The sequence below is a fragment of the Eurosta solidaginis genome, chromosome 3 (assembly GCF_040869045.1).
Source record: "Eurosta solidaginis isolate ZX-2024a chromosome 3, ASM4086904v1, whole genome shotgun sequence".
Lineage (NCBI taxonomy): Eukaryota > Metazoa > Arthropoda > Insecta > Diptera > Tephritidae > Eurosta > Eurosta solidaginis.
The window spans coordinates 102,389,376-102,416,732 of NC_090321.1; the positions used below are offsets into that span (position 1 = coordinate 102,389,376).

Below are 27,357 nucleotides of genomic sequence, written 5' to 3' on the forward strand. Positions count from 1 at the left end.
TTGCTAAATTTTATTTAGCAGACATATAGTAATAAGAGTAACGTTCCTGCCAAATTTCATCATGATATCTTTAACGACTGCGAAATTACAACTTGCAAAACTTCTAAATTACCTTCTCTTAAAATTGGGCGGTGCCACTCCAATTGTCCAAAATTTTACTAGTTTTCTATTCTGCGTCATAAGTTCAACTCATCTACCAAGTTTCATCGCTTAATCCGTATTTGGTAATGAATTATCGCACTTTTTCGAAATTTTCGATATCGAAAAAGTGGACGTGGTTATTGTTCGATATCGTTCTGCGATCTGAGATGAGTGCCCAGGAACCTACATACCAAATTTCATCAAGATAACTCAAAATTTACTCAAGTTATCGTGTTAACGGACAGACGGACGGACGGGCGGACATGGCTCAATCGAATTTTTTTTCGATACTGATGATTTTGATATATGGAAGTCTATATCTATCTCGATTCCTTTATACCTGTACAACCAACCGTGATCCAATCAATGTTAATATACTCTGTGAGCTCTGCTAAACTGAGTATAAACAAGTAAGGAAGGCTAAGTTCGGGTGTAACCGAACATTACATACTCAGTTGAGAGCTATGGAGACAAAATAAGGAAAATCACCATGTAGGAAAATGAACCTAGGGTAACGCTGGAATGTGGTTGTATGACATGTGTATCAAATGGAAGGTATTAAAGAGTATTTTAAGAGAGAGTAGGCCATAGTTCTATGGATGGACGCCATTTAGGGATATCGCCATAAAGGTGGACCAGGGCTGACTCTAGAATGTGTTTGTACGATATGGGTATCAAATGAAAGGTGATAATGAGTATTTTAAAAGGGAATGGGCTTTAGTTCTATAGGTGAACGCCTTTTCGAGAAATCCCCATAAAGGTGGACCAGGGGTGACTCTAGAATATGTTTGTACGATATGGGTATCAAATGAAAGCTGTTAATGAGTATTTTGAAAAGGAGTGATCCTTAGTTCCCTAGGTGGACGCCGTTTCGAGATATCGCCATAAAGGTGGACCAGGGGTGTCTCTAGTTGTACGATATGGGAATCAAATGAAAGGTGTTACTGAGCGTTTTAAGATGGAGTGGGCATTAGGTCAATAGGTGAACGCCTTTTCGAAATGTCGCCATTAGGGTGGGCCAGGGGTGACTCTAGAATGTGTTTGTACGATATGGGTATCAAACGAAAGGTGTTACTGAGCATTTTAAGAGGGAGTGGGCATTAGGTCCATAGGTGGACGCCTTTTCGAGATATCGCCATTAGGGTGGGCCAGGGGTGAATCTGGAATGTGTTTGTACGATATGGGTATCAAATGAAAGGTGGTAAAGAGTATTTTAAAAGGGAAAAATCCTTAGTTCTATAGGTGGACGCCTTTTCGAGATATCGCCATAAAGGTGGACCAAGGGTGACTCTAGAATGTTTTTACGATATGGGTATCAAACGAAAGGTGTTACTGAGCATTTTAAGAGGGAGTGGGCACTAGGTCTATAGGTGGACGCCTTTTCGAGATATCGCCATTAGGGTGGGCCAGGGGTGACTCTAGAATGTTTGTACGATATGGGTATCAAACGAAAGGTGTTACTGAGCATTTTAAGAGAAAGTGGGCATTAGGTCTATAGGTGGGCGCCTTTTCGAGATATCGCCATTAGGGTGGGCCAGGGTGACTCTAGAATGTGTTTGTACGATATGGTTATCAAATGAAAGGTGGTAATGAGTATTTTAAAAGGGAGTAATCCTCAGTTCTATAGGTGGACGCCTTTTCGAGATATCGCCATAAAGGTTGACCAAGGGTGACTCTAGAATGTTTGTACGATATGGGTATCAAACGAAAGGTGTTATTGAGCATTTTAAGAGGGAGTGGATATTAGGTCTATAGGTGGACGCCTTTTCGAGATATCGCCATTAGGGTGGGCCAGGGGTGACTCTAGAATGTTTTTACGATATGGGTATCAAACGAAAGGTGTTACTGAGCATTTTAAGAGGGAGTGGGCATTAGGTCTATAGGTGCACGCCCTTTCGAGATATCGCCATTAGGGTGGACCAGGGTTGACTCTAGAATGTGTTTGTACGATATGGATATCAAATTAAAGGTATTGATGAGGGTTTTAAAAGCGAGTGGCCCTTAGATGTATATGTGAAGGCGTTCTCGCGATATCGACCAAATGTGGATCAGGTGATCCAGAAAATCATCTGTCGGGTACTGCTAATTTATTTATATATTCAATAACACTAACAGTATTCCTGCCAAGATTCCAAGGGCTGTTGATTTCGTCTTGTAGAACTTTTTCATTTTCTTCTACTTAATATGGTAGGTGTCACACCCATTTTACAAAGTTTTTTCCAAAGTTATATTTTGCGTCAATAAACCAATCCAGTTACCATGTTTCATCCCTTTTTTCGTATTTGGTATAGAATTATGGCATTTTTTTAATTTTTCGTAATTTTCGATATCGATAAAGTGGGCGTGGTTATGGTCGGATTTCGGCCATTTTTTATACCAAGATAAAGTGAGTTCAGATAAGTACGTGGGCTAAGTTTAGTAAAGATATATCGGTTTTTGCTCAAGTTATTGTGTTAACGGCCGAGCGGAAGGACAGACGGTGGACTGTGTATAAAAACTGGGCGTGGCTTCCACCGATTTCGCCCATTTTCACAGAGAACAGTTAACGTCATAGAATCTATGCTCCTACCAAATTTCAAAAGGATTGGTAAATTTTTGTTCGACTTATGGCATTAAAAGTATTCTAGACACACTAAATGAAAATGGGCGGAGCCACGCCCATTTTGAAATTTTCTTTTATTTTTGTATTTTGTTGCATCATATCATTACTGGAGTTGAATTTTGACTTAATTTACTTATATACAGTAAAGATATTAAATTTTTTGTTAAAATTTGAATTAAAAAAAAATTTTTTTTAAAAAGTGGGCGTGTTCTTCATCCAATTTTGCTAATTTTTATTTAGCACATATATAGTAATAGTAGTAACGTTCCTGCCAAATTTCATCATGATATCTTCAACGACTGCCAAATTACAGCTTGCAAAACTTTTAAATTACCTTCTTGTAAAAGTGGGCGGTGCCACGCCCATTGTCCAAAATCTTACTAATTTTCTATTCTGCGTCATAACTTCAACCCATCTACCAAGTTTCATCGCTTTAACCGCCTTTGGCAATGAATTATCGCATTTTTTCGGTTTTTCGAAATTTTCGATATCGAAAAAGTGGGCGTGGTTATAGTCCGATATCGTTCATTTTAAATAGTGATCTGAGATGAGTGCTCAGGAACCTACATACCAAATTTCATCAAGGTACCTCAAAATTTACTCAAGTTATCGTGTTAACGGACGGACGGACGGACGAAAGGACGGACGGACATGGCTCAATCAAATTTTTTCTGGATCCTGATTATTTTGATATATGGAAGTCTATATCTATCTCGATTCCTTTATATATGTACAACCAACCGTTATCCAATCAAACTTAATATACTCTGCGAGCTCTGCTCAACTGAGTATAAAAAGGCAAAGCCCACATATATATAGAGTGGACGACTACGCCGTCGTCAAAAACTTTGATTCAAATTCAGGCACGTCAAAGAAATTAATTCCAAAATTTAAAGGTCCTTATAAAGTAGTGAAAGTGCTAGGTGACGATAGATACATGTTAGAAGATGTAGAGGGATTTCAGCAGTCGAGAGTACACGAGAGTACACGCGAAGCAAACCTTGTACAGTTGAAAAAAAGTAGAATAAATCGAACTATTAAACCGAGCGGACGCATCTTTTATTTAACGCTTAAACAATGGTGGTTAGATTGGTAATTGATCATTCTTGATGAAGCTACAGCTTTTTTATACCAATTGGTTTTTATCTTATTGTCTTTGTTGTGGATTTCCATGTCTAGGAATGTAAGTTTATTACATTTTTCCGTTTCCAAAGTAAATTTTAATTTATTATGTTGTCCATTAAATATTCTTAAAATTTCATCTACGTCCTTAACCTTAACAATGGCGAAATATGCAAACCAAATCACACAATTCAAAGCATTTACACAAAAACCAAAGACAAAATCAAAAAGGAACAACTACACAACGTGATTTATGAAATCCCATGCATGCAAAGAACGCGAAAACTGATAAAGTTTACATCGGTACAACGAAAAGGGAGCTAAGAACGAGGTTAGACGAACACGAACTAGATGCCAAAAACAAAAAGAATAACACAGCGTTGGCGCAACACTTAACTGATCAAAACCACACAGCTGATTTTGACAACGTAAAGATACTGGATGTGGAGAACAAAATTAGAAGAAGAATGACGATAGAAGGATTGCGCATACAACAAAACATTGCGAGAACAGTAAACTATAAAGACGATGTTGACTGCAAAAACTGCGCCTATGCTAGCGCAATCACAGTAGATTTTTAACTGGTGAAAGCAAAGGGTGTACAGTGTGTCAACGATGTATTTATAGATGTGTATTTAAATGTTATTTAATAAAAAATAATTAGTGTTAATATACAAAAAATTGTAAGTCAAATTTGTTAAATTCTAAAAAAAAAAAATGTTCAAAATAGCAAATATTAATGTAGTTGTTTTTCGTTTTTGTAATAAACAGATAATTAAAAAAATCCCTGATGAAGACGCAAAAATTGCGTCGAAACGCGTAGGATGACTAAATAAAACGTCGTTTTATTAAGAAGAAAAAACAAACCCCGGCCGAAAAGCTCCAATAAAAATACTATTAAAATTGTTACTTAGCCCAATAAAAATAATAACGTAGTAACATTAGTAATACATCATGAATTTAACTGTCAAGAGTTTTTAACGTACATACGTACTATTTATCATGATACAAAAAATGGAGGTAGTTCCATTTAGTATGACGTTAGTCAGTTGACTTTTGCGGGGAAAATGACAATTTCACCAAAAATAAGCTACCAGAATGAAAAATGTTACGAAGTTTTTTAATTTTGATGGATTTCATATTAACGAAAACGACTAAATTACTTTCATAGTTATTTAAATTAAAAAAGAAAAAAAAGAGCCCCATACCTTGGAAATATTTTAATACGAAATATTAGCCTAGAAAAGGTTTATAATAAGTTTTTCGAGCTCCCGAAAATTGTTTTGGTGGGAGAAACATGGATCGAAGTATGCAAAGCAGTTTTGCCATATATTTTTTTTCCAAGTCGTCAGACGCCGCCAAAAAAATCGTCATATCTATGGCAACAACCAATAACAACCAAAGTTGTGTTAGGACGAAGTTGGGTTATTACCAGGGGACGTCGCCGGAAACCAAAATGAGATCGACGTATTTCATTCAACAATATTAACTTTATAAGCACTTTTCTGAAAATTGTCTTTGATTTTTAATTTCGTTTTATTTTTTAAATAACAAAAATGTCTGAAAAGATAAATTTTGTATTACCTACAAAAGGTACTTGTTTTCAGTTATCTATTTTAGAAATAATTTTTTGTTTTTTTGTTTTCTTTGAGCCCGAATCGAACCTCCTATATAATTTTGGTTTCTTAGTTATACATTTTCGGGTTCATTTTTTTAGCATATTTATTTGCCGTTATTCAATTTTAAATAATCTTACGCTATCAATGTTCCTTTTAATGTATCAGTTTCCAGACGGTTTCGGATTTTTGTTTTGTTTAAATTTATTTTAGGAAAAATTCGTTCTACGGAAAGCACATTAGATCTGCAACGATTGCACATAAATTAGAAAATGCGTATATAGAGTCAGCTCTTTTGATAGTAGAAGTATTTTTCAAAAAAACTTCTGGAGGAACCTTAGAATTAATTATCTTCAAAATAGAGGAACTGAGGCATTTGTGGTATAGCGTTTAGTTGTTGGGTAATTTTGGCGTAACCAAAAGTCCAATTCACCTCTTTTTCGTCACATTCTGTTTGGTAAAATATCATCTATAGCGTACTTTATCAAAAGTTGTATACCAGCAACAGTTTACAATTTATAAGACGAAATTCGGGTGAGCCCGAAATGCCGCTTCCCCCAAAAATTGGCGGGTAATTTGGTACGGAAACGTAGGCTAAATGGGTATAATATACCATTTAACCCGAATAATAGCCAGATCAGTTTTGCTAAAGAAAATATTAAATTACTTCTTTTAAAATTTACCAATTTTATTAATAAAAGATAAATAGTTTCACAAAAGATAAAATAAAATTCCTCTTTGGCTCGTTGATACTAAAAATGAATAAGTTATTGGAAATATAAAAATTGCTTAAAAATTATTAATAATAAATTAAAAATTGGATTCTTTTTGGGAATGCAGACGTTATGAGCCCAAATCGTGTCGCACTGTAAACAAGCACAAGTACACCATTCTGATATATTTCTTTCATCCTTTCATAACTTTTCGCAAAAGGAGCAAATTGCTCCGTCTGGAGGCATTTCAACAAAATCCCCTTGGTTCGATTCTGCGTAGATGACGCTTACTTCGGAGTCACTGGTTAATTCTTCACATTCATCTTTTCTAGCTTTCGCTGCTGGTTTTTTGAAGGTTCCTTTTCTTTTTAATTTTGGCTTCACTTTTTCCCGGATCTTCCGAAAGCTTTTTTTCTAACTGATTCTTATATGGTGATTTTGTTAATACTGTAGCTTTTGACTTTCTTCCTCTTCCGGTAGCAACTGGCTTTCAAATCTTTGGCAGTGGTAAAATCTGGCATGGTGAAACGACTCCTTTATTGGTTGATACCACAGGTTCTGGAGAAGTTACTCGATTTGTATTAGATGTCGGTGAAGTAAGAGTACGCCCAGTCTCCGAAGTTGCATTATTTTGCTCGGGCACTTCAGAGTTTTCGGCAGTTACGTGCTCATACATATCATTTGCAGCAATATAGTCTGCATTATTAAAAATATTTCGATCGAATGGGTATATACCAGTACATCTGAAACCGTTAACTGCAACCTGGCCAGTATGAACCTTATCATAAATAAGTAAAAAAATAAATGTAAGGCACGATAACCTCCGAAGAGATCTAAGGCCGAGCTTATCTTCCAATTTGTGTCGTGCTCCTCTTGATTTTCCCTACAAATTGGCCGGACGGGACCTACATAATTTATGCCGACTCCGAACGGCATCTGCAAGGCAGATGAGTTTTCACTGAGAGCTTTTCATGGCAGAAATACACTCGAAGCGCTTGCCAAACACTGCCGAGGGGCAACCCCGCTTACAAAAATTTTCTTTGAATTGAAAAACCTTATTTCTAAAATTTTGAAAATTTGGTTTGAACAACGGAAAGCCCCGTCTCATCTACATTATAAATGTGAGTGGCTGAAAATGTTTGCTTCTCAAACTCTTCCTCAGGCAAATCAAAAGACATATTAACATTTTATTTATTGATATCTTTTGATCTGTCAAACGAAGTTCCAGTAGGAGAATGGATACCTAACTTGTCCTTGTGGCGTTTGCAGAAAGCATTATTAAGCCAGTCTTTACCGGCGCAACTATGTAGAATAGAAAACGGATTTGGAATATTGGCTTAAATCGTAATTTTTCATTACAAAATCGTCCAAGCGTCATTCTAGTTGAAATTGGTCAAAATGACGACGGCGTCGTCAATCTGTCAACAATGATGCAAAGCAAGGGAATATAGCCTTCGTAAGTGTTTGTACGTTTGTTCAGAACATTTTGACAAAACATACCCGTTTGTCAATTGCTTGATCAAAGGAGGTCCTTATAAACCGACACCGCAATTTCTTGATAAATTGGCTACTAGTCCACATTATTTATTTTTTTATTTTTTGTATAATTCAAGCGTTGCGCCTTAAGAGGGAATTGTTAAACCATTTTTTAGGGAGAAAATTACCCTGTAGCTTTGCAGGTTAGCCACTAGTTAGGAGAGTGTTTTTGGCCGTTGTACCAGGGGTCACCTTGGGACAGCCCCGCCTATACACATTCTGTGCCCTTTTAGCATTGACATAGATGTGCTGACTTTGGAGGTACACTTTTTCTCAACATGCCTTGAGAAATATCCACTGTAGGGGCATGATAATAGGGCCATGCTAGAACAACAGAATTTTTCGTGTATTATTATTTTTTTTTTTTGGGTCAAGCTGCCATAAAGATATGAGTCATTAACCAGTGTATGAGTCATTGTCCACTATTTTTGAATAAAATTGCATGTTTTACTGTATTCTCAATCGATATGTCCCGAAAAACCACAATTTCGCCTTAAACAGTAACGGTATGGCAACGCTTCTGGCAAACCAACAAACATTATGAAACTTCAAAAAACCCTAAATACGTCATAAAATTTTGAGTGGAACTACCTTCTTTTTTGTATCATGTATATAGTACGGTTTTTCAGTGAAAGTTTGAATTGCAGTTGAAGTTGAGGTCAGTTAACTTTGGCCGCATCCATTAAATTTTATTGCTCATAACAGTTTAAGTGGCCACATTGAACTCTTTGGCGCATTGACTATGACTATAGTCAAAATAAAATAAGTTTTAAATTTAGTTGCAGCTTTTTGACATACATAGTTTTCTATGAGCTATCTGTCACAAAAGCTGCAACTAAATATAAAACATATTTTATTTTGTCTATGACTATGGGCCTTTAATATCCTTAGTATCCAATTTTGCATTGTCGTTAGGTATCACCGTTAAGGTGAAAACAGTCTCTGTAATGGCTTTCCGTAGAAAGCTATTTATTTTTCTTCTCCTATTTTTTCAAAGCGGGTAAAACTTTTATCCTCTTCTGACATGAAAAATGCACTCGTACCATTTCAGATAGCGCACATCTTCAATATTTTTCTGCTTATTTCACCGCGAATAGAGTGGAAGGCAGTAAAAGAAGACAGTCGGATGGAGTGTAATGAAGAACAGCAGGAATAGCCGAGTTTCCTTGCATCAATATACCTTTAATCTGTGAGTCAATATTAATGATAAATGTAGAAAAAATAGCTAAATACTTGAATATAATCAAACATCTTCTCTTAATTACTGCAAATAAGGTCTATCATACATAATTGCGTTTAAAATCCACTACGATGGGAGTAGATTTTACTATTAGTTTAGTAATATAATACTGTCGCGAATGGTGACATCACTGGGCTGTTAGTATATAATCCCGCAACAACAGAAAACATTAAGCGAGCCACACTGGTGCACATGAATACACAAATCATCATTTATACACATACATACAAGGCAACGAAGAGATACTTACAAACACATGTAGTCATCAGCCGAAGTTGGTTTTCGCACGCACACGCATATATGTAGCTCAATTACCAAGCAGGAGATACAGCAGAATGCGAAACGTCTAGGCTTTAGTAGAAATATGCGAATGAAGCGGCGGAGAGTAGAAAAGCAACGCAAGCTGAGTAGTCAGTAATCAGTTTGATTTAAACACGCTATCAGTTGCGAAGTGAAGCATAATTGTGAAGTATAGTTGTACTATTCCCAAAGTAGCCTAATAAAGACCATTTTGCAATACAGAATATTTGAGTGATTTATTCAACAGTTTAGCGGTTCGAACGTTAGCAGAAGGTTTCAAATAAGCGGAATTTCCCAAAATTCGTTACAATTGGTGTCAGAAGAGAAATTGTTGAATAAATTCCGAAGATTTTGAATACAACTTGGACATGGCAAAGTTGATTGAATTGAAGATCCAGCAACTGAAGGAGGAGTTGGAAGCCCGTGGATTGGGTACTAGTGGCAATAAATCCGAACTTCAGGCACGACTACGAGAGTTTATGGAATCGGAAGGAATTGAAGTTGATGAACACACTTCTCATCCTGATGTGTAAGAGTCGACAACAAAACTGGAAGAGAAAACGAAATATCGCAGACAGTTACCAGCACAGACTTGAACGTGATATTGGCTGCAATATCTGTACAAACATCGACAGTAACATCCAAGATGGAAACTCAACTGGAAGAACAAAAGACATATATGGCATCTCAACTGGAAAAACAGAAGACATATATGACATCTCAGTTGGCTGAGCAGTTGAAAGCACAAGTGGCCCGCATATCCTCGCAGCTGGAGGCACAGGATACAAAAATTTTACAACTCGAGGACAAAATCGATGCCGAGATTTAAACATTGAAAGGTCGTATACAGGAGCTGCAGCTAATTCGACCAGCTATTCCAGCGAGCAATCAAAAGGTAAAAACTCCAACTTTTGACGGCTCTGTTCCTTTCCAGGTATTTAAGCTTCAATTTGAGAAGACGTCAGCAGTGAACAACTGGAATGCGGATGATAAGGTTGTTGCACTGTTCGTGGCATTGAAAGGGCCTGCAGCAGAAGTCTTACAGACTATTGCAGAGTACGAGCGGAACAGTTATGAAGCTCTAGAGAGACGTTACGGAAGCGAGCATAGGAAACAGATATATCAAATTGAGTTGCAAAACCGCTACCAAAAAGCGAGTAAGACTTTGCAGGCGTTTGCGGCGGAGGTTGAAAAGCTGGACCATCTAGCAAATGCGGACGCACCCGCGGAATACACCGAGAGGGTAAAAATCCAGAGCTTTATAAATGGCATACGAGATGTGGAAACGAAGCGAGCGACATACGCCAATATTTGCTGAAACGGTATCCCATGCACTGACTCAGGAAACAGCGTCACTTTTGAGTAAGCCCACTGAAGGGATCACAACAAGAAAATACCGGAGTTATGAAGTGTTTCAAGTGCGGTAACCCAGGTCATATAGCACGTCATTGCAGCACCGGTCCTGGTAGTTCCAACTTGGCTCGTCGTTGCTCCAGCTTTTGAATGTGCTGTAATATCTATCTCGCAAATTGGAAGAAAATCGAGCAGTCTTACCGTCAAAGGAAATGTGGATAGCAAGGAGCGTGTACTGACTGTAGATACGGGCGCGTCTCATTCTTTAATCCGATCTGAATTGGTCTACAGGAGAGTAAAGCCATTACCTGGAGCAAGATTGCATACGGTTACTGGCGAATATAACCAAGTCCAGGGAGAAGTGGTATGTGAAGTCTTAATTGGGAAGGTCATGGTTCTACACAAATTCGTTGTGGCAGAGATCGTTGATGAAAACATATTGGGAGTGGATTTCTTAGTTGACTATGACATCAGGATCGATATGCAGAGAAGGATTATGCAGTATGAGAACAAGGATGTGCCACTTAAGTTCAGTTTTGAGCAAGGGTTCGGCAGTAAGCGAGTGCTGCTGGAAGAGTTTCGACAAAAACCACAAAAGTCAAAGGCAGCAGATCGGGCAAGAGTTGATGCAACGAATGGGCAAAATAAATCAAAACCGAAGGTACCTGCTAGAAGAACACTGGCAATGACAAACCCTAATGGAGGCAGTAAAACGAACGAAAGAATTTCTCAGAAGGAATTCAAGGGTGGTTTCAAGCGAACTAGGATAATGTGTAGCAAGATGCAAGACGGGTACGACGAGAACAACATTTCGAAAGGTTTCTTTGAGGCAGATTTGGTACTGTTATACAATCCTCACCGGCGGAAAGGTGTTCCATCCAAATTTTGGTGCAGTTGGGAACGCCCGTACAACGTTGTGAAGAGGATCGGTGATGCCATCTACCGCTTACAAACAATTGGAAAACCACGAAATAGAAGGGTGGTTCATTTGGAGAGGCTAGCAGCGGTTAGATCGAGAGATTTGTCTGATCGGGACGAATGTTGAGTGTGGCGTGTTGACATCACTGGGCTGTTAGTAGATAATCACGCAAAAACAGAAAACATAAAGCGAGCCACACTGGTGTACATGAACACATAAATTATCATTTATACACATACATACAAGGCAACGAAGAGATACTCACAAACACTTGTACATGTACTCACAAACCGAAGTTGGTTCTAACACATGCACACGCATATACATATGTATGTAGCACAATTACCAAGCAGGAGGTACAGAAGAAGGCGAAACGTCTAGACTTTAGTAGAAATATGCGAATAAAGCGACGGAGAGTATAAAAGCAGCGCAAGCTGAGTAGTCAGTAATTAGTTTGATTTATAACGCTATCAGTTGCGAAGTGAAGTATAGTTTTGAAGTATAGTTGTACTACTGCCAAAGTGGTGTAATAAAGACCACTTTGTAATACAGAATATTGGAGTGATTTATTCAACAGTTTAGCGATTCGAATGTTAGCAGAAGGTTTCAAATAAGCGGAATTTCCCAAAATTTGTTACAATACAATATATAAGTCGCTACTAGTATTTCTTAGATAAAAAGTTTAACGTAAGTTTTATTAGCGAACCAAAATTTTTGCAGAAAACTAAGTTCTTTGAGGAAATTTGTACGAAAAATACAGCAATCAAAATTTATTAATTTTGCAATACACTCGAATACTGGCAAAACGATCTGCTGAAAAAGTAAGCTTATGTGAATGGGGGTTTGGTATGGTCCTAATACAACAGCCATGGTTCTGATCTGAAGAATATGTTTCTGAAAATTTTTTTAAATGTACTGGTACATTTATTCCTTTCTATGACTAAATGAACTTCTTAGCAGCCGTTTGCAGGATGGTTTTCCCAGTACAGAAGTCATTGTGGAGTGGTATCGTTACTGTGGTACGTCTGCGAGAGGATTTTGAGGCCGCTATGCCTCTTCCTTCGGCATCACCAAATCGATATGAAAAAGTAATAAGCCTTGGTATTCGCGCATATTTTTAGTTGTTGACTTTGTTTGGTCAGACTTTATTAAGATTACTCTCCTAAAAGGAGGATACAGATTTTTCTTTACTTTTTTGATGTCGTATTTAAGTGCTTTTAAAATTCACAATTTTTAACAGCTCTGTAAATAATCATCCTTCTAATATAGATAGTAGAATGAAAATAACACATAAAAATTTAAATTTTCGAAACATAACTTTGCTGAGGTGTCAAATGCATCAAATTGGAATTACGTTATTTTGCGAAAATTAAAATAATCTCCGAAGCTTCCGATTTATATTTGGTTTTTTTTTCACAAAACTGCCACACTTTTTTATTTGATATTAATTCACAAGGTCACCTATTCGGCGTATGTGCTACCTATGTTTCAATCAAATTTTATATTGAAAACCATGGCTACAAGTAAAAGCTTAAAACTTTACAATAAATGCGAGACTCTTCTGAATTTCCCAAATGCAAATCATAAGATAGTTTAATATAAGACACTTGATCGCTCTTTTTCAGGTTGTTTGCAAAAAACTAAGATTGATGTCCATCACATCTATCTGTTGCTGTTTTAAAGCAAGGCTCGAGCAAGCCTTATGTTATTCACGATAAATGTACATATTTATGTAAATTTATAAAATTATTTCACCTCAAAAGAAGTAGAATACATATGTATGTAGGAATTACGGATAAAAAAAAGTGTGATATCTCATCCATCAACTGCCTGACAGGATGTTCAAGATAACTACTTTTTAGCGTTTTGACAGGATGTTCAATATAGCGGCGAATAGGACCGGCTCATGGTGGAATAACCAGGTGAAGTAAGCCGTTCATTGTCTTGCTCTAAATTCAATGTTGTTCCCGAAGAAGTGTTGTTTTTTACATTTTTCAGGAGTAAAATAATCCACTTTTTTCACATAAAAATTCATCATTAATGCTCATAACAATTTATGTGGTCAAATTTAATTATACTCAGTTGAGCAGAGCTCACAGAGTATATCAAGTTTGATTGGATAACGGTTGGTTGTACAGGTATAAAGGAATCGAGATAGATATAGACTTCCATATATTAAAATCATCAGGATCGAAAAAAAATTTGATTGAGCCATGTCAGTCCGTCCGTCCGTTAACACGATAACTTGAGTAAATTTTGAGTTATCTTGATGACATTTGGTATGTAGGTTCCTGAGCACTCATCTGAGATCGCTTTTTAGAATGAACGATATCGGACTATAACCACGCCCACTTTTTCGATATCGAAAATTTCGAAAAACAGAAAAAGTGCGATAATTCATTACAAAAGACAGATAAAGCGATGAAACTTTGTAGGTGAGTTGAAATTATGACGCAGAATAGAAAATTAGTAAAATTTTGGAAAATGGGCGTGGCACCGCCCACTTTTAAAAGAAGGTAATTTAAAAATTTTGCAAGCTGTAATTTGGCAGTCGTTGAAGATATCATGATGAAATTTGGCCGGAACGTTACTCCTATTACTATATGCACGCTTAATAAAAATTAGAAAAATCGGAGAAGGACCACGCCCACTTTTAAAAAAAATTTGTTTAAAGTAAAATTTTAACAAAAAATTTAATATCTTTACAGTATATAAGTAAATAATGTCAACATTCAACTCCAGTAATGATATGGTGCAACAAAATACAAAAATAAAAGAAAATTTCAAAATGGGCGTGGCTCCGCCCTTTTTCATTTAATTTGTCTAGGATACTTTTAATGCCATAAGTCGAACAAAAATTAACCAATCCTTTTGAAATTTGGTAGCGGCATAGATTTTATGACGTTAACTGCTTTCTGTGAAAAAGGGCGAAATCGGTAGAAGACACTCCCAGTTTTTATACACAGTCGTCCGTCTGTCCTTCCGCATGGGCCTTAACCCGATAACTTGAGCAAAAATCGACATATCTTTACTGAACTTAGTTCACGTACTTATCTGAACTCACTTTATCCCGGTATAAAAAATGAACGAAATCCGACTATGACCACGCCCACTTTTTCGATATCGAAAATTACGAAAAATGAAAAAAAACCATAATTCTATACCAAATACGAAAAAAGGGATGAAACATGGTAATTGGATTGGTTTATTGACGCGAAATATAATTTTAGAAAAAACTTTGTAAAATGGTTGTGATACCTACCATATTAAGTAGAAGAAAATGAAAAAGTTCTGCAGTGCGAAATAAAGAACCCTTGAAATCTTGGCAGGTATTACATATATAAATAAATTAGCGGTATCCAACAGATGATATTCTGGGTCACCCTGGTCCACATTTTGGTCGATATCTGGAAAACGCCTTCACATATACAACTACCACCACTCCCTTTTAAAGCTCTCATTAATACCTTTAATTTGATACCAATATCGTACAAACACATTCTAGAGTCACCCCTGGTCCACCTTTATGGCGATATCTCTGAAAAGGCGACCACCTATACAACTACCACCACTCCCTTTTAAAACCCTCATTAATACCTTTAATTTGATACCCATTCGTACAAACAAATTCTAGGGTCACCCCTGGTCCACCTTTATGGCGATATCTCGAAACGGCGTCCACCTATGGAACTAAGGATCACTCCCTTTAAAACACTCATTAACACCTTTCTTTTGATACCCATATTGTACAAACAAATTCTAGGGTCACCCCTGGTCCACCTTTATGGCGATATCTCGAAACGGTGTCCACCTATGGAACTAAGGATTACTCCCTTTTAAAATACTCATTAACACCTTTCATTTGATACCCATATCGTGCAAACAAATTCTAGAGTCAACCCTGATCCACCTTTACAGCGATATCCCTAAATGGCGTACACCTATAGAACTATAGCCCACTCCCTCATAAAATACTCTTTAGTGCCTTTCATTTGATAGACATGTCATACAAACACATTCCAGGGTTTCCCTCGGTTCATTTTCCTACATGGTTATTTTCCCTTATGTTGTCACCATAGCTCTCAACTGAGTATGTAATGTTCGGTTACACCCGAACTTAACCTTCCTTACTTGTTTTTTATTTTTATTTGACGCTAAAAGTAGTGTAAACTCGCACTAGTACTGTGTATCTCCTTTGGCATTGGCGGTAGGTGGCACTGATGTGCTGACAAAAACAGTTTCTATAATGGCATTCGTAGCAAGGTACATATTTATTTTTTTACACCTATTTTCTCAAAGCGTGTAAAAATTTTACCCTCTTCTGACCGTTGAAAATATATCCCTACCGTTCAAATAGCGTAGGTACCTACATCTTCTGTCTTTTTGTACTCAGTTGAGCAGAGCTCACAGAGTATAATAACTTTGATTGGATAACGGTTGGTTGTACAGGTATAAAGGAATCGAGATAGATATAGACTTCCATATATCAAAATCATCAGTATCGAAAAAAAAATTTGATTGAGCCATGTCCGTCCGTCCGTTAACACGATAACTTGAGTATATTTTGAGGTATCTTGATGAAATTTGGTAGGTAGGTTCCTGGGCACTCATCTCAGATCGCTATTTAAAACGAACGAAATCGGACTATAACCACACCCACTTTTTCGATATCGAAAATTTCGAAAAACACAAAAAGATTATAATTCATTACCAAAGACGGATAAAGCGATGAAACTTGGTAGGTGAGTTGAACTTTTGACGCAGAATAGAAAATTAGTAAAATGTTGGACAATGGGCGTGGCACCGCCCACTTTTAAAAGAAGGTAATTTAAAAGTTTTGCAAGCTGTTTTTTGGCAGTCGTTAAAGATATTATGATGAAATTTGGCAGGAACGTTACTCCTATTACTATATGTATGCTTAATAACAATTAGTAAAATCGGAGAACGACCACACCCACTTTAAAAACATTTTTTAAAGTCAAATTTTAACAAAAAATTTAATATCTTTACAGTATATAAGTAAATTATGTCAACATTCAACTCCACAAATGATATGGTGCAACAAAATACAAAAATAAAAGAAAATTTCAAAATGGGCGTGTTCCTTTACACCCGAACTTAGCCTTCCTTACTTGTTTTTATTTACTTCACCTGGTGATTCCACCTTAGGACCGGCTTTCTTTTCAGCGGGTGCTAAAAAGAGATACAGAATGAGACCACGATAGTCAATTAAAAATCAGGTGACCGGCTCTGTATGTAATTTTGAAGTCTATGCAGAAGTTATCACACATGTCTTATCCACAATGTATGTAGGTTTATAAATACTTAATTTAACTAAAGAAAATTTTTAATTTCTATACATATCGCAAAGCACTTTCTCCATTGGTGTATTTCCTATTGTACGTTGAAAATATATTAGTTCGATTTTATGCGAGTTTACTGTTCGTAAAAGCGGTAGCATAAGTAGGAGACGTCCGAACCTGGCAATTTGCGTCATAAACTGGGATTTTGTGTGTTGAGACAGCATCACCTAAAATTAAAATAGGATATTATGAAATGACAAATACTATATGTATATCCAAAAAGAATACAAACACAAACGATATATTTTCGACATATACATATTGAATGGTCACGGATAGGATAGGAATAGGGATAGTGATAGGAATAGAAGGATAAGATAAGGATAAGGCATATCTGCTATAGCATACTAAATCTGTGGGAACATCGTGCTACGTAGGATGGCTTGTCCTTACCTATCCATATTTGAATATATACGAATGAAATTACTTACATGAGCTTGGTCTTGTAGGTTTTCTATTTGCACAGGATCCTTCAAGCCTCTCGTCTCGGGTCGGAATAAAACTATAGCTTTCATGCAAGCAAATTCGGCAGGATCGACCAAGACAGCTTTAAATTTGTAAAATATTTCATGTAACGCTCGTACGCTGACAGCTACCTGAGAAAGTGAAAAAAATTGTCATTATATGCAATAGACGTCTGCATCAGGAGCGTGCGCAGGAATTGTCTAGGGGGGAAGGGCGGTAAAGAGATGTTCCGAGACATTTTTAAAACGAAATAGTTTTCAGTGTACATCGGTTTAGGTTTTATGACCAAGGAAAGTTGAAATATGTATATACTGGCCAGAGCAGGGCATCTACAGAGAAAGTGCTCAACGCTTTCAATCTCCTCTTCATCCCGACAGCTCCGACAAGGATCGTTGGTTGGAATTCCCATGCGTTCGCCGTGTATTCCCATCAGGCAGTGGCCCGTTAGTATCCCGATCAGTGGACGTATGGTGAGACGGTTGAGGTTAATGAGGAACCTAGTTCGATTCTCATTTATGCGAGGCCGGGTTTTTACAGCGTCCATCTGGAATTCGCCTTCTTGGTGAAAAATGATGTGAGCCAGCATTTGCACGCTGCAATAGGGGAGCAATGTCCTTCAGCTGACTTCGATCTCTCTGTTCAGTAGCCTTCCTCGCTAGTTCATCGGCAGCACAGTTCCCGGGTACACCGCTATGACCTGGTACCCATACAACAGCTGTCTCGTACTGCGATGCAAGTTCGATGAAGTGTTCTTGCCTTGGAGGGCTTTTATTGCCGCTTGACTGTCAGAGTAAATTGCTACTGATGTGGGGTTCTTAGGTAGCAGCCAAGGGGTGGCCTCCATTATTGCAGTTAATTCCGCCTGGAAGACGCTAAACTGGCTTATCAGCCCTATGCTTAGGGAAAGTGAAAGATCCTCTGAGTAGATTCCACTGCTCACGTTACCATTGAGCTTGGAGCCATCCGTGAAGATGGTCGTGCATGTAGGTGAGGTTGGCAATTGGGTTGAAAAAGCTATATATTGCGCTGGGAACCCCTTGAGAGGGTTGCCTACACAACATCTTGAAATTGGATTCACCCAATTGAGACACGCCCTTGGTGTTTGATAAATGCTTTGCGCTGACCATAATCTACTTCAATTCTTACATTTCGATAACTACATGCTTTGTTACAGACTAGTTAAAAATAGAAAACAATTCAAGCTTAAACTTATATAAGCTGTTATTAAAATTAAGAACACTACTGAATCGATTTGCTAGGTGCATAGTCCTAGTTATAGGTTCATTCATAGCATAATTCGTTTTTATTATTTATTTAGATAAATAATCTATTATGCCGAAGATCATGCATTGGAATATATGGAATAAACCAATTAGATAAATCAGAGCAATTCGTGCTAACGTTTATTACATTATAGGCAATCATGAGTGAGATAAAAGTTATTCTGTCATGCAAAGCCTGAAGACCAAGCAATTTGTGCCTGCTGGTATATGATGGGAGGCCGTCAGTCCAGTGAAGCATACGTAAAGCAATTTTTGTAAAAATTTGTTGAACTTTCTCAATTTTATAGGAGTTAGATTCATAGAAAGGATTCCATATTGTTGAGCAATATTCAAGACCATTTCTGACCAAGGATATATAAAGTGCCTCCAACGTCATAGGGTACTTAAAGTCACTGGTGTTACGTCTACTGAACCCAACCATTGCAACAAATTTTGAAACAATGAAGTCAATGTGACTAGAAAAAGAGAGTCTGGAGTCAAAAATTACACCCAAGTCTTTACTCTTTTCACAACGATTAAGAGATTTAGCATTTAGTTTGTAGATAAAGTATGTGCCAGTTGTCTTTATGAAAAGACACAGCACAGCATTTGTTTGAATTTAAAAATAAATTATTGTCTGCGGCAAAAGAGTCCAGATCAGAACCGTTAGAAATAGTTTGAAAAATAAATAGTATTTTTTATGAAATATATAGTTTTAGTGTTTTATTTCAATCATTAAAGGTGAGGAATGATGGGAAAACATATTGAGTAAAAAGTGCTAAGTCAGGAGAAAAAATTGGTTATGAGTGCGGAAATTGTGCTAAGTCATAAAATAGCTACTGGGTTGGCATACATGATTTTTGTTTATCTTTTTCAAAGCTTCTACACTAAAAAGCATTGCAATTAAGGTGTCCTCATTCACAGTTTTGAAAAAAGAAGGTTATTTCAAAAGTTCTTCATTTTTTTTCGTCTCCTGTAAAATTCGTAAAAGTTGACTTAGCACATTTTCACATTAAGCTAACGATATTCACAATTTTCTACAAAATAGTTTTTTTTGTTATGATGGAAAACCTTCGAACGAATAAGCGAAAAATATTATCTTAACATATGAAGAGTTTCATTAGAAAAACTATTTTCATTATTATTTTTAGAAGAAATTAATTCACCAGGTACTCTGAGTGTTGGTTCGTAAACAAGCTCGGCAGAAGAACATTTTAAATATTCTTTGAAAGAAGTTCGTAAACCAAGAAGAATAAATGGTAAAATTTCAGACCAATGATCAGAATCATTTGATGCTATAATTGCTGCCTTTAAATTTCTGTGAAATCTCTCTGTCATGCCATTGATTTGGGGATGAAAGGGAGATATGTGAATCTTATGAGATCATAATAATTTAGTTGATTCAGTATAAATTTTGAACCTTGGTCTACTATAATATTTAATGGAATACCGAATCGTGGCATCTAATTATTTTTGTTGCTGTGGTATTTGTTGAAATATCTCTAAGTGGATAAGCTTCTGCCCAACGTACATAAGTATCTGTCAGTAATTGTTAAAATTTAACGATTTTCATTTGAAACTGGGAGAGGATTATTAAGTATTCTACTGATTCCTTGTGTGAAAATTATATTGCGGTTTATATTAAATGTATTATTTATTCAATTAAACTTGTATAATAAAGCAAAAGTAAATTTAATTTGTAAAAGTGAAAAAGGGCCAGACGTGTGGCTAAAAATCAGTTCTTGGAATTATTGTTTGCTTCCTTCTATTTTGACAGCTCACGGTAGAATTGTTCAGTTGCTTTTGGTGTTGCTGTGCAACAGGGTTGTTTGACGCCGGTGGCGGAGTTGCCATAACCACTCCCCCCTTTGAGACCTTCGTAGATTGCGAAGGGAACGAAACTCTTTTGTGTTGTTTGGTATGCGAAGATGAAAACTTGTCTGTGATAGTAGGTGCAGATTGGAATCCCGATGTCTTTTTCTGGTCGACTGTTTGAAACCGTTGCTGATCCTTGGGCTTTGCAGTTTGTGGAGGATACGGCTGACCGTCAAGCTGTTGATCTTCTTTGGCGAAATATGCTGGTTTCAGTCTGCTAACTGAAACTGTTTTTTTAACACCATCAACATTTATTTTGAAAACGTAGTCATCTATGCGCTCTCGAACTTCATGAGGCCCAGAGTAGGGATGCTCCAATGGCCTCTTGATTGCGTCAATTCGGAGAAAAACATGCGAACAGGTGTATAAATCTTTCAGAACGAACATTTTAGATTTTGTGTGATGAGCTATTGGAGTGGGCGTTAAACTTCTGATGTGTGCTCGAAACTTCTGAATAAAGACATGGGGGTCCACTGGTGTGTCTTCTGAGATGAAAAACTCGCCAGGAAGGCGCCATGCAGTGCCGTAAACCAAGTCTGCGGGCGAGACATTAAAATCTTTAATGCATGTGCGAAGACCAAGGAGAACTGTGGGCAAAACTTCCGGCCATGGAGCATGATAGTTGCACATCAGCGCTGCTTTGAGTGTTATATGCCCTCTTTCAATAAGGCCATTAGTTTCTGGGTGATAGGGTGTTGTCCTAATACGATTAGCTCCGATCATTCTCGTCAAAGCTGTGAATAGAGCTGATTCAAATTGGGCACCCTGATCTGTAGTAATGGTGAGGGGTGTATCAAACTGGGCTATCCAGCTTGAATAAAACGCAGTACTTACGGAAGCAGCTGTCATGTCCTTTAAGGGAACAGCAACTGGCCACCTAGAAAATCTGTCAATTATAGTAAGGCAGTACCTGAATAGGTTAACCACTGGCAGTTCAATGAGATAGAGATGCACATGGCTAAATCTGGTATCTGGAACAACAATGGTTTTTGTTGCTGGGCGATTGTGACGCTGGCTTTTAGAACGCTGACAAGACCAGTTCAGTGCGTCATTCTTGATGCCCGGCCAAATATATTTTTGTTTGAGTGTGCGTGCCGTGATTCGGCCGATCGGATGAGATGGCCCATGAATAGTGTCAAAAACTGTTTTTGGGAATAAAAGGCCTCACCATACCTGATGATATGTCGCAATATATGGTAAACTTGCCATCAATAGATAAACGTTGGAGCTTTAACGAGGTATTGTTGTTGCTAGTCAGCTGCTGGAGCTCTTCATCATCTGCTGCTCCTGTTGAATCCTTTCAGCACTTAAAATAGTCGGCATGTTGATAACGTTGATTCACGACAGAGCGTCGGCCCTGTATTTTCTTCGCCCTTGAGGTATATGATTTACGTGGTAAATTGGGATATAAAACCAAGTTGATTGAGCTGACGTGGAGAGGCTTTGCTGGCTTTCTGAGCAAAAGCGTAGACGCGAGGCTTGTGATCTGTTTTGACTATGAACTGCGGGCCCTCCAATATGTGACGAAAGAACTTAATGGGTGCAAATATTGCTAACAGCTCCCTATCATACATGCTGTATTTGGTCTGGGTAGGACTAAGTTTCCTGGAGAAAAATCCCACTGGTTTCCACATGTCATCTTCAAACTGTTCCAACGATGCGCCTATGGCGGAATCGGATGCGTCAGTTGTGAGCTAGACTGGAGCAGTTGACTAAAGAAATGCTGTACGACTTATAGTGTTAAACTATATTTTTATTAAAAATTTATTTTATATTAAAATTAAATATTTTCACATTTTAACAATTCTAAAATAACAGATTTGAAAACTTTCATTTTGAAAGAACATTAAAAGTGAAGTAAAATAAAAATAATTTACAAAAATACAGTATATTTAACTTAAGTATATAACCCACATTTACTCCCAATCCAGTGAATCGAAAAATTAATTTTTTTATTTGAATTTTGTGTTAATTGCGTTAAAAGTTTATGTTGGTATTGATATCAGTACCCAATCTTTTGATATTCGATGTACTTGATGGTTAATTTTTAGGTGTTGTTATTGGCCCCTATTATGAGCATTATTCGATCTTCGCTGGCTATCGAACATCGAAAATCGAATTTGAAATTGGTATTATGACAACTCATCTCTGTCGAAATTTTCGATGTGTATCTAATTTTCAAGCGAACAGAAATTTGTTTTCGACGCTGTATCGAATAGAAAAAGAATTGTTTAAAATGTAATTTTTTGTATTTATGTTCTACTTTTTTACTACCTAGTAGTAATTTTAAACTATTTGAATTAATTTTATATATATCCAAGGTCGTGAGTACAAAACAACAGCTTGAAAGACTGATTTCAATTATGGAACAAAATCCCCATATAGAAAAGGAACTTGCACATTATAGAAATGCAACTTTGCTTGCTGCAGTTCAGCCTCCTCGTAATCCAATTTTATCCATTTTTCACAAAGAAAATTTTCCAAGACATTCAACACCTCTGATAGTACCACAGACACAGTCGGCTGGGCAAGTCCGAGTGCATTTTCGTTTCCAGTGCTCAGTTGGTAGGATCCCTGAGCACAAAATCGGAAAACTGTTACCAAAATTAAAAAATATTAGGAATAGAATTGGCTCTTGTGAATTGCTGCAGCAGTTCATCTGTACTGGACAATAAGTCCATGAATGCTTCTTTGGACAGTCTGAAATTTTGAACAAATCTATAAACAAAACTTATAATTTCAACAATTTAACAACTTATTTAGAAAGCTACACTTATGTACGTGGTGGAATTCATTTCCAAAGGATTTGAAGCATTTCACCCGTCTTCTACTTCTGGCTAGCCCCAGTAAGCTTTCTTTTTCATCTGACGAATCATCAAACCATAATTCCGTTGTAGTCATACTTTTATTTTTAATATTTGCATTTAATCTAGTTCTGCTTTTGTTTATTTATTTTATTTTATGACAGAGTATTGGAAATGTGCTATTGAATATATTTTGAATTTATCGAAATTCACAATAACGCTTGCCTTCATCGAACGCGGGTCATAATACCGAATGAAAATTCGTTCGATCAGCTCTTTCGACCACAGTCGAAGATCGAATTTGTCTCATAATAGGGGCCATTGTTTACTTATTATATTAATATTTTATGTATATTAATTTTTGGCTGTGTTATTGTTATGGTGTTGAGGCTAAAAATAACTTAATAGCTGTTTGTTAAATATTTTCTATTATAATAATGTGTTTGAAGAACCTAGAATGAGGTGAATGATAGTAGATGGCAACTTTGTGTGCACAATTACTCAAAAATTAAAAACTTGTATTATGCAGAATATATGTTCAATATATAATTGTACTCTGCATAATGTATGTCCAAGTTGTTGATAAGGAATGAAAAGTTGATTCCGTTATTCGTTTTAGGTTGATATGAAATTTTCATATGGTTTTAATTTCAATATGAAAGAATTGATATATGTCAATAAAAATTATTTTAAGAAATCTTTTGAGATTTTTAAAAATTGATTGTAGTAATTAGTTTGATTTTAAAAATTTGAAGATATTTCTTTTTTTAGTTTTTTTGTTTGTGTTGTTTTCATATTGAAAATGAGGTATTATGGGTTTGAATATTTCTTGTTGTTAAAGTTCTTGAATACATAATTGATAAATGTATTTACTTATATACCGGAGAAGAAGTTAAGAAATCAAAATATATGTAGTACTTACAGAAGATATTCACTAATAAGAGTAATTAATTAAAAATATATATATTTGTTTAGGTAAACATTTTTTGAATAAAAGTAAAAGTATGTTTTAACAATAATAACGTTGGAAATCACCAAAAATATTTGGTGGTTACTCAAATATTTAACATATTTATTTTTTTTTTTAAATATTGTTTTATTTATTTGATATTTAAAATTTTAAGTAAAAAGTAAAGTAAAATAATTTACGAGTAACTGCAGCTACGCTCTGCAAGCTTCGAAGGCTTCCTCCGACTCTTTTGTCCAAGGTACTTTCCTTTTGTCTTTCTTCAAGAATGCATTGAGCGGTGCTTGAAGTTCAGAGGCATTTGCGGTATTAATGGCTGTGGAATTTGCTGCATAGAGTGTGAATCCTGTGCAGTGTAGCTTTTCCTTGACAAAAGCTCGCGGTAGCACTGAGACTGCAGATCCGGAGTCAACAAGGAATTTGAGATGAAAAGATTTTTCGTAAATATGTAGTCGAAATTCTTTAATAGGTGGGATGTGACTGTTCTTGCTGTCGCCAACCCCTTTAGCTATTGACGACAGCTTGCTTAGTTTCCCTGACTGGCTGGTGGCTTGTAGCTGCAGGGCTGCAGGCAACGATTTGCCTTTTCACCAAACCGGCTGTGGTAAAAGCAGTAACCTGACGCACCTGGAGTTCGCGTTCTCCACCGAGATTGTCTTTCACCGCTCTTGTTCACCCAACGAAGCTGTCATAGTTTTAATAGCCTTTTCAAGATTACTAAGCCTGCACTCTATAGAGTCTCTAGATTCCAGATTGGAGTACGTTCTGACCTGCCCGTTAATTACCTGTACCGCAGGTGGTTGGCTCTCAACACTTGTTGACATTACACAAGAATTGGTGTGATTCTCCATAGCACTGTCGGCGGCATCAGCTAGTTCATTGAGCGTGCTGTTGTTCTGAACGGCTTTAATAATTTTGCAAACGATATCAGGCAGTAGTGCCAACCATCTGCTGCGAATGAGTTCTTCTGATGCTCTGTTGCCTGCAAGAGTCCGCACCTCTCTAAGAAGTTGGATAGGCTTCCGATTTCCTAGTTCGAGTCCTGTCTATAATTTATACAACTGGCGATCAACTGAGTCAGTAAAGCGTTTTATAATATTTGTCAGGGTGGTGCCCTGAGGATGTCAGAAACTTCTTTTAGTATCTCAGGCTTCAGGGACCGACGACGGCCGATGCATGCTGTTGTCGTTCTTGATATTACTTGTTGCAAATAGCGTTGCCAAATGTCCCGTATTGGCCGGGATATCCCGTATTTTTCACAAATTTTAAAGTGTCCCGCCGGGAAATGCTAAGTTTCGGAATTTTCACAATATCAAAATTGAAAAATTATAATCTTATACGAAACATGGCTATATTTAATTGTATTCAGGTCATTAGCATATTGCATGCAACTCTGTAAACAAGAAAAATTCATCCCTACTATGGTTCTGAATATTGGTAATGTTTGACATATCGCACACCTAAATATTCATTTTGCATGAGTTTAAAAAGTTGAATTCTATCTAAAAATTATTTCGCCGAAATGAGCTACCCGTAAAATATATACGTATTTCTTATCTTTCAAATGTCCCGGGAAATTTTTAAAAATCCCGGGAATTTGGCTCAAATTTGAGGTTTGTCTCGGGAACCCGAAATAAAAATCTGCAAACTGTGCTTCAACCATATACGGATCATTGGTCCAAAACTCAGGAAGTCTAAGATCCGGAATTGCCATGATTTGTGCATCATTATTTAGTTGAGGATTGATGTATTGATAAGCTGGTACGTAACTATGATAGTTACCAGCGATCATATTGTTGAGTGCTTGTTGCTGATTATTCACTTGAGCAGCAGGTGGTACAAAATTTGCTGGCATTTGTTGCGGTGGTGCCTCGTACAATTCCGTTTGTTGCTCAAGCGGCCTCGGAGATGTTGATGCAGCCGTCTGGTTTTGCTCACCACGAACTGGCGAATGATCACCAGGCATATTGGCAATTTTCAATGCGATGTACGAAAATTGTCCAGTTCTTGGAATTATTGTTTGCTTCCTTCTATTTTGACAGGGAACAGTAGAATTGTTCAGTTGCTTTTGGTGTTGCTGTGCAACAGGGTTGTTTGACGCCGGTGGCGGAGTTACCACAGGATCAACAATATCCACATGGATATGTTCAAAACGACCAGATGATATTATTTTTTCAACAGGAGACTTACGGCTGAATTCTGTAATTCAGTCTCATCTCAAGTCTCTAAATTTGAGATTTTCTTTTAGAGACAATTGTGACATTTGTGACTTGAGATGATTTCGGTATTCAGTAAACGAAAGTCACAAAAACAATTCACCATATCAACGAAATTCACCAAAATGACAATTTACTCATACATTGAACCAAGGCGAATTCATTACAGGTGGTGTTATCCCATCAGCTGATTGCTTCTTCTTGATAATTTTCCATACAAAGCCTTGTACAACAAAATGTCAGTTAATCGAAATCTACGAAAATTTTCTTTTGACTTGACATTCATCTGCACGGTGAATTGATTGAATTCGCTTTGCCACCACCTGTTATAGATTCGCCTTGACATTGAACAAATAATATAGCATCGCATTTTGTCAACGCAATGTTGAGTGGTGTTGTGGCTCAGCTCGCTAAGACACCGTTCACAACATTTATAGAAAATCCGAAAGTGTGTAGGTTCGAATCTCAGCGGCGCCACTAGAGTTTTTTAAGTATTTCTGTTTTTTTAAGTATTTTCTGTTTTTTTTTTTTTCTATGCTTATTTTAATTTGAAGAATAAAAATAATATATTTAAAGCGTTTTTCGCAAATAATTTTCATACTTTTTCTGAAATTTTCACGTTTGTGATCTGCCCCGAACCAGCTCACAAATTAGTGGTTGCTTTTGTGAGGCTGGAGACGCGAGACAGCTTACAGAATGGCAAATTGTCTCAAAAGTGATTTTCACCCCAAATAGTCTCTAATAGTGACTAGAGACGGCTTACTGAATTCAGCTATTAGTATACATATGTTGAAATTTAGGCTTTCTGATTTCGTTCATTTTAAATAGCGATCTGAGATGAGCGCCTAGGAACCTACATATCA

The 27,357-nt window shown here is 36.9% G+C and overlaps 1 protein-coding gene across 3 annotated transcripts in view; it reads right to left on the reverse strand.

Annotated features, from left to right (window-relative positions):
• Nucleotides 1-16,821: 16,821 nt before the first annotated feature.
• Hr51 (Hormone receptor 51) overlaps nucleotides 16,822-27,357 on the reverse strand; it is a 433,291-nt gene continuing 422,755 nt past the window's right edge. For all 3 annotated transcript variants that reach the window (XM_067772890.1, XM_067772892.1, XM_067772891.1), the window contains exons 10-11: nucleotides 17,337-17,501; nucleotides 16,822-17,072 (exon numbers count right to left, since the gene is read on the reverse strand). In XM_067772890.1, coding sequence (XP_067628991.1) covers nucleotides 16,890-17,072; nucleotides 17,337-17,501 — 348 coding nt within the window. In that variant the 3' untranslated portion in view covers nucleotides 16,822-16,889. The remainder of the gene's footprint in view (nucleotides 17,073-17,336; nucleotides 17,502-27,357) is intronic.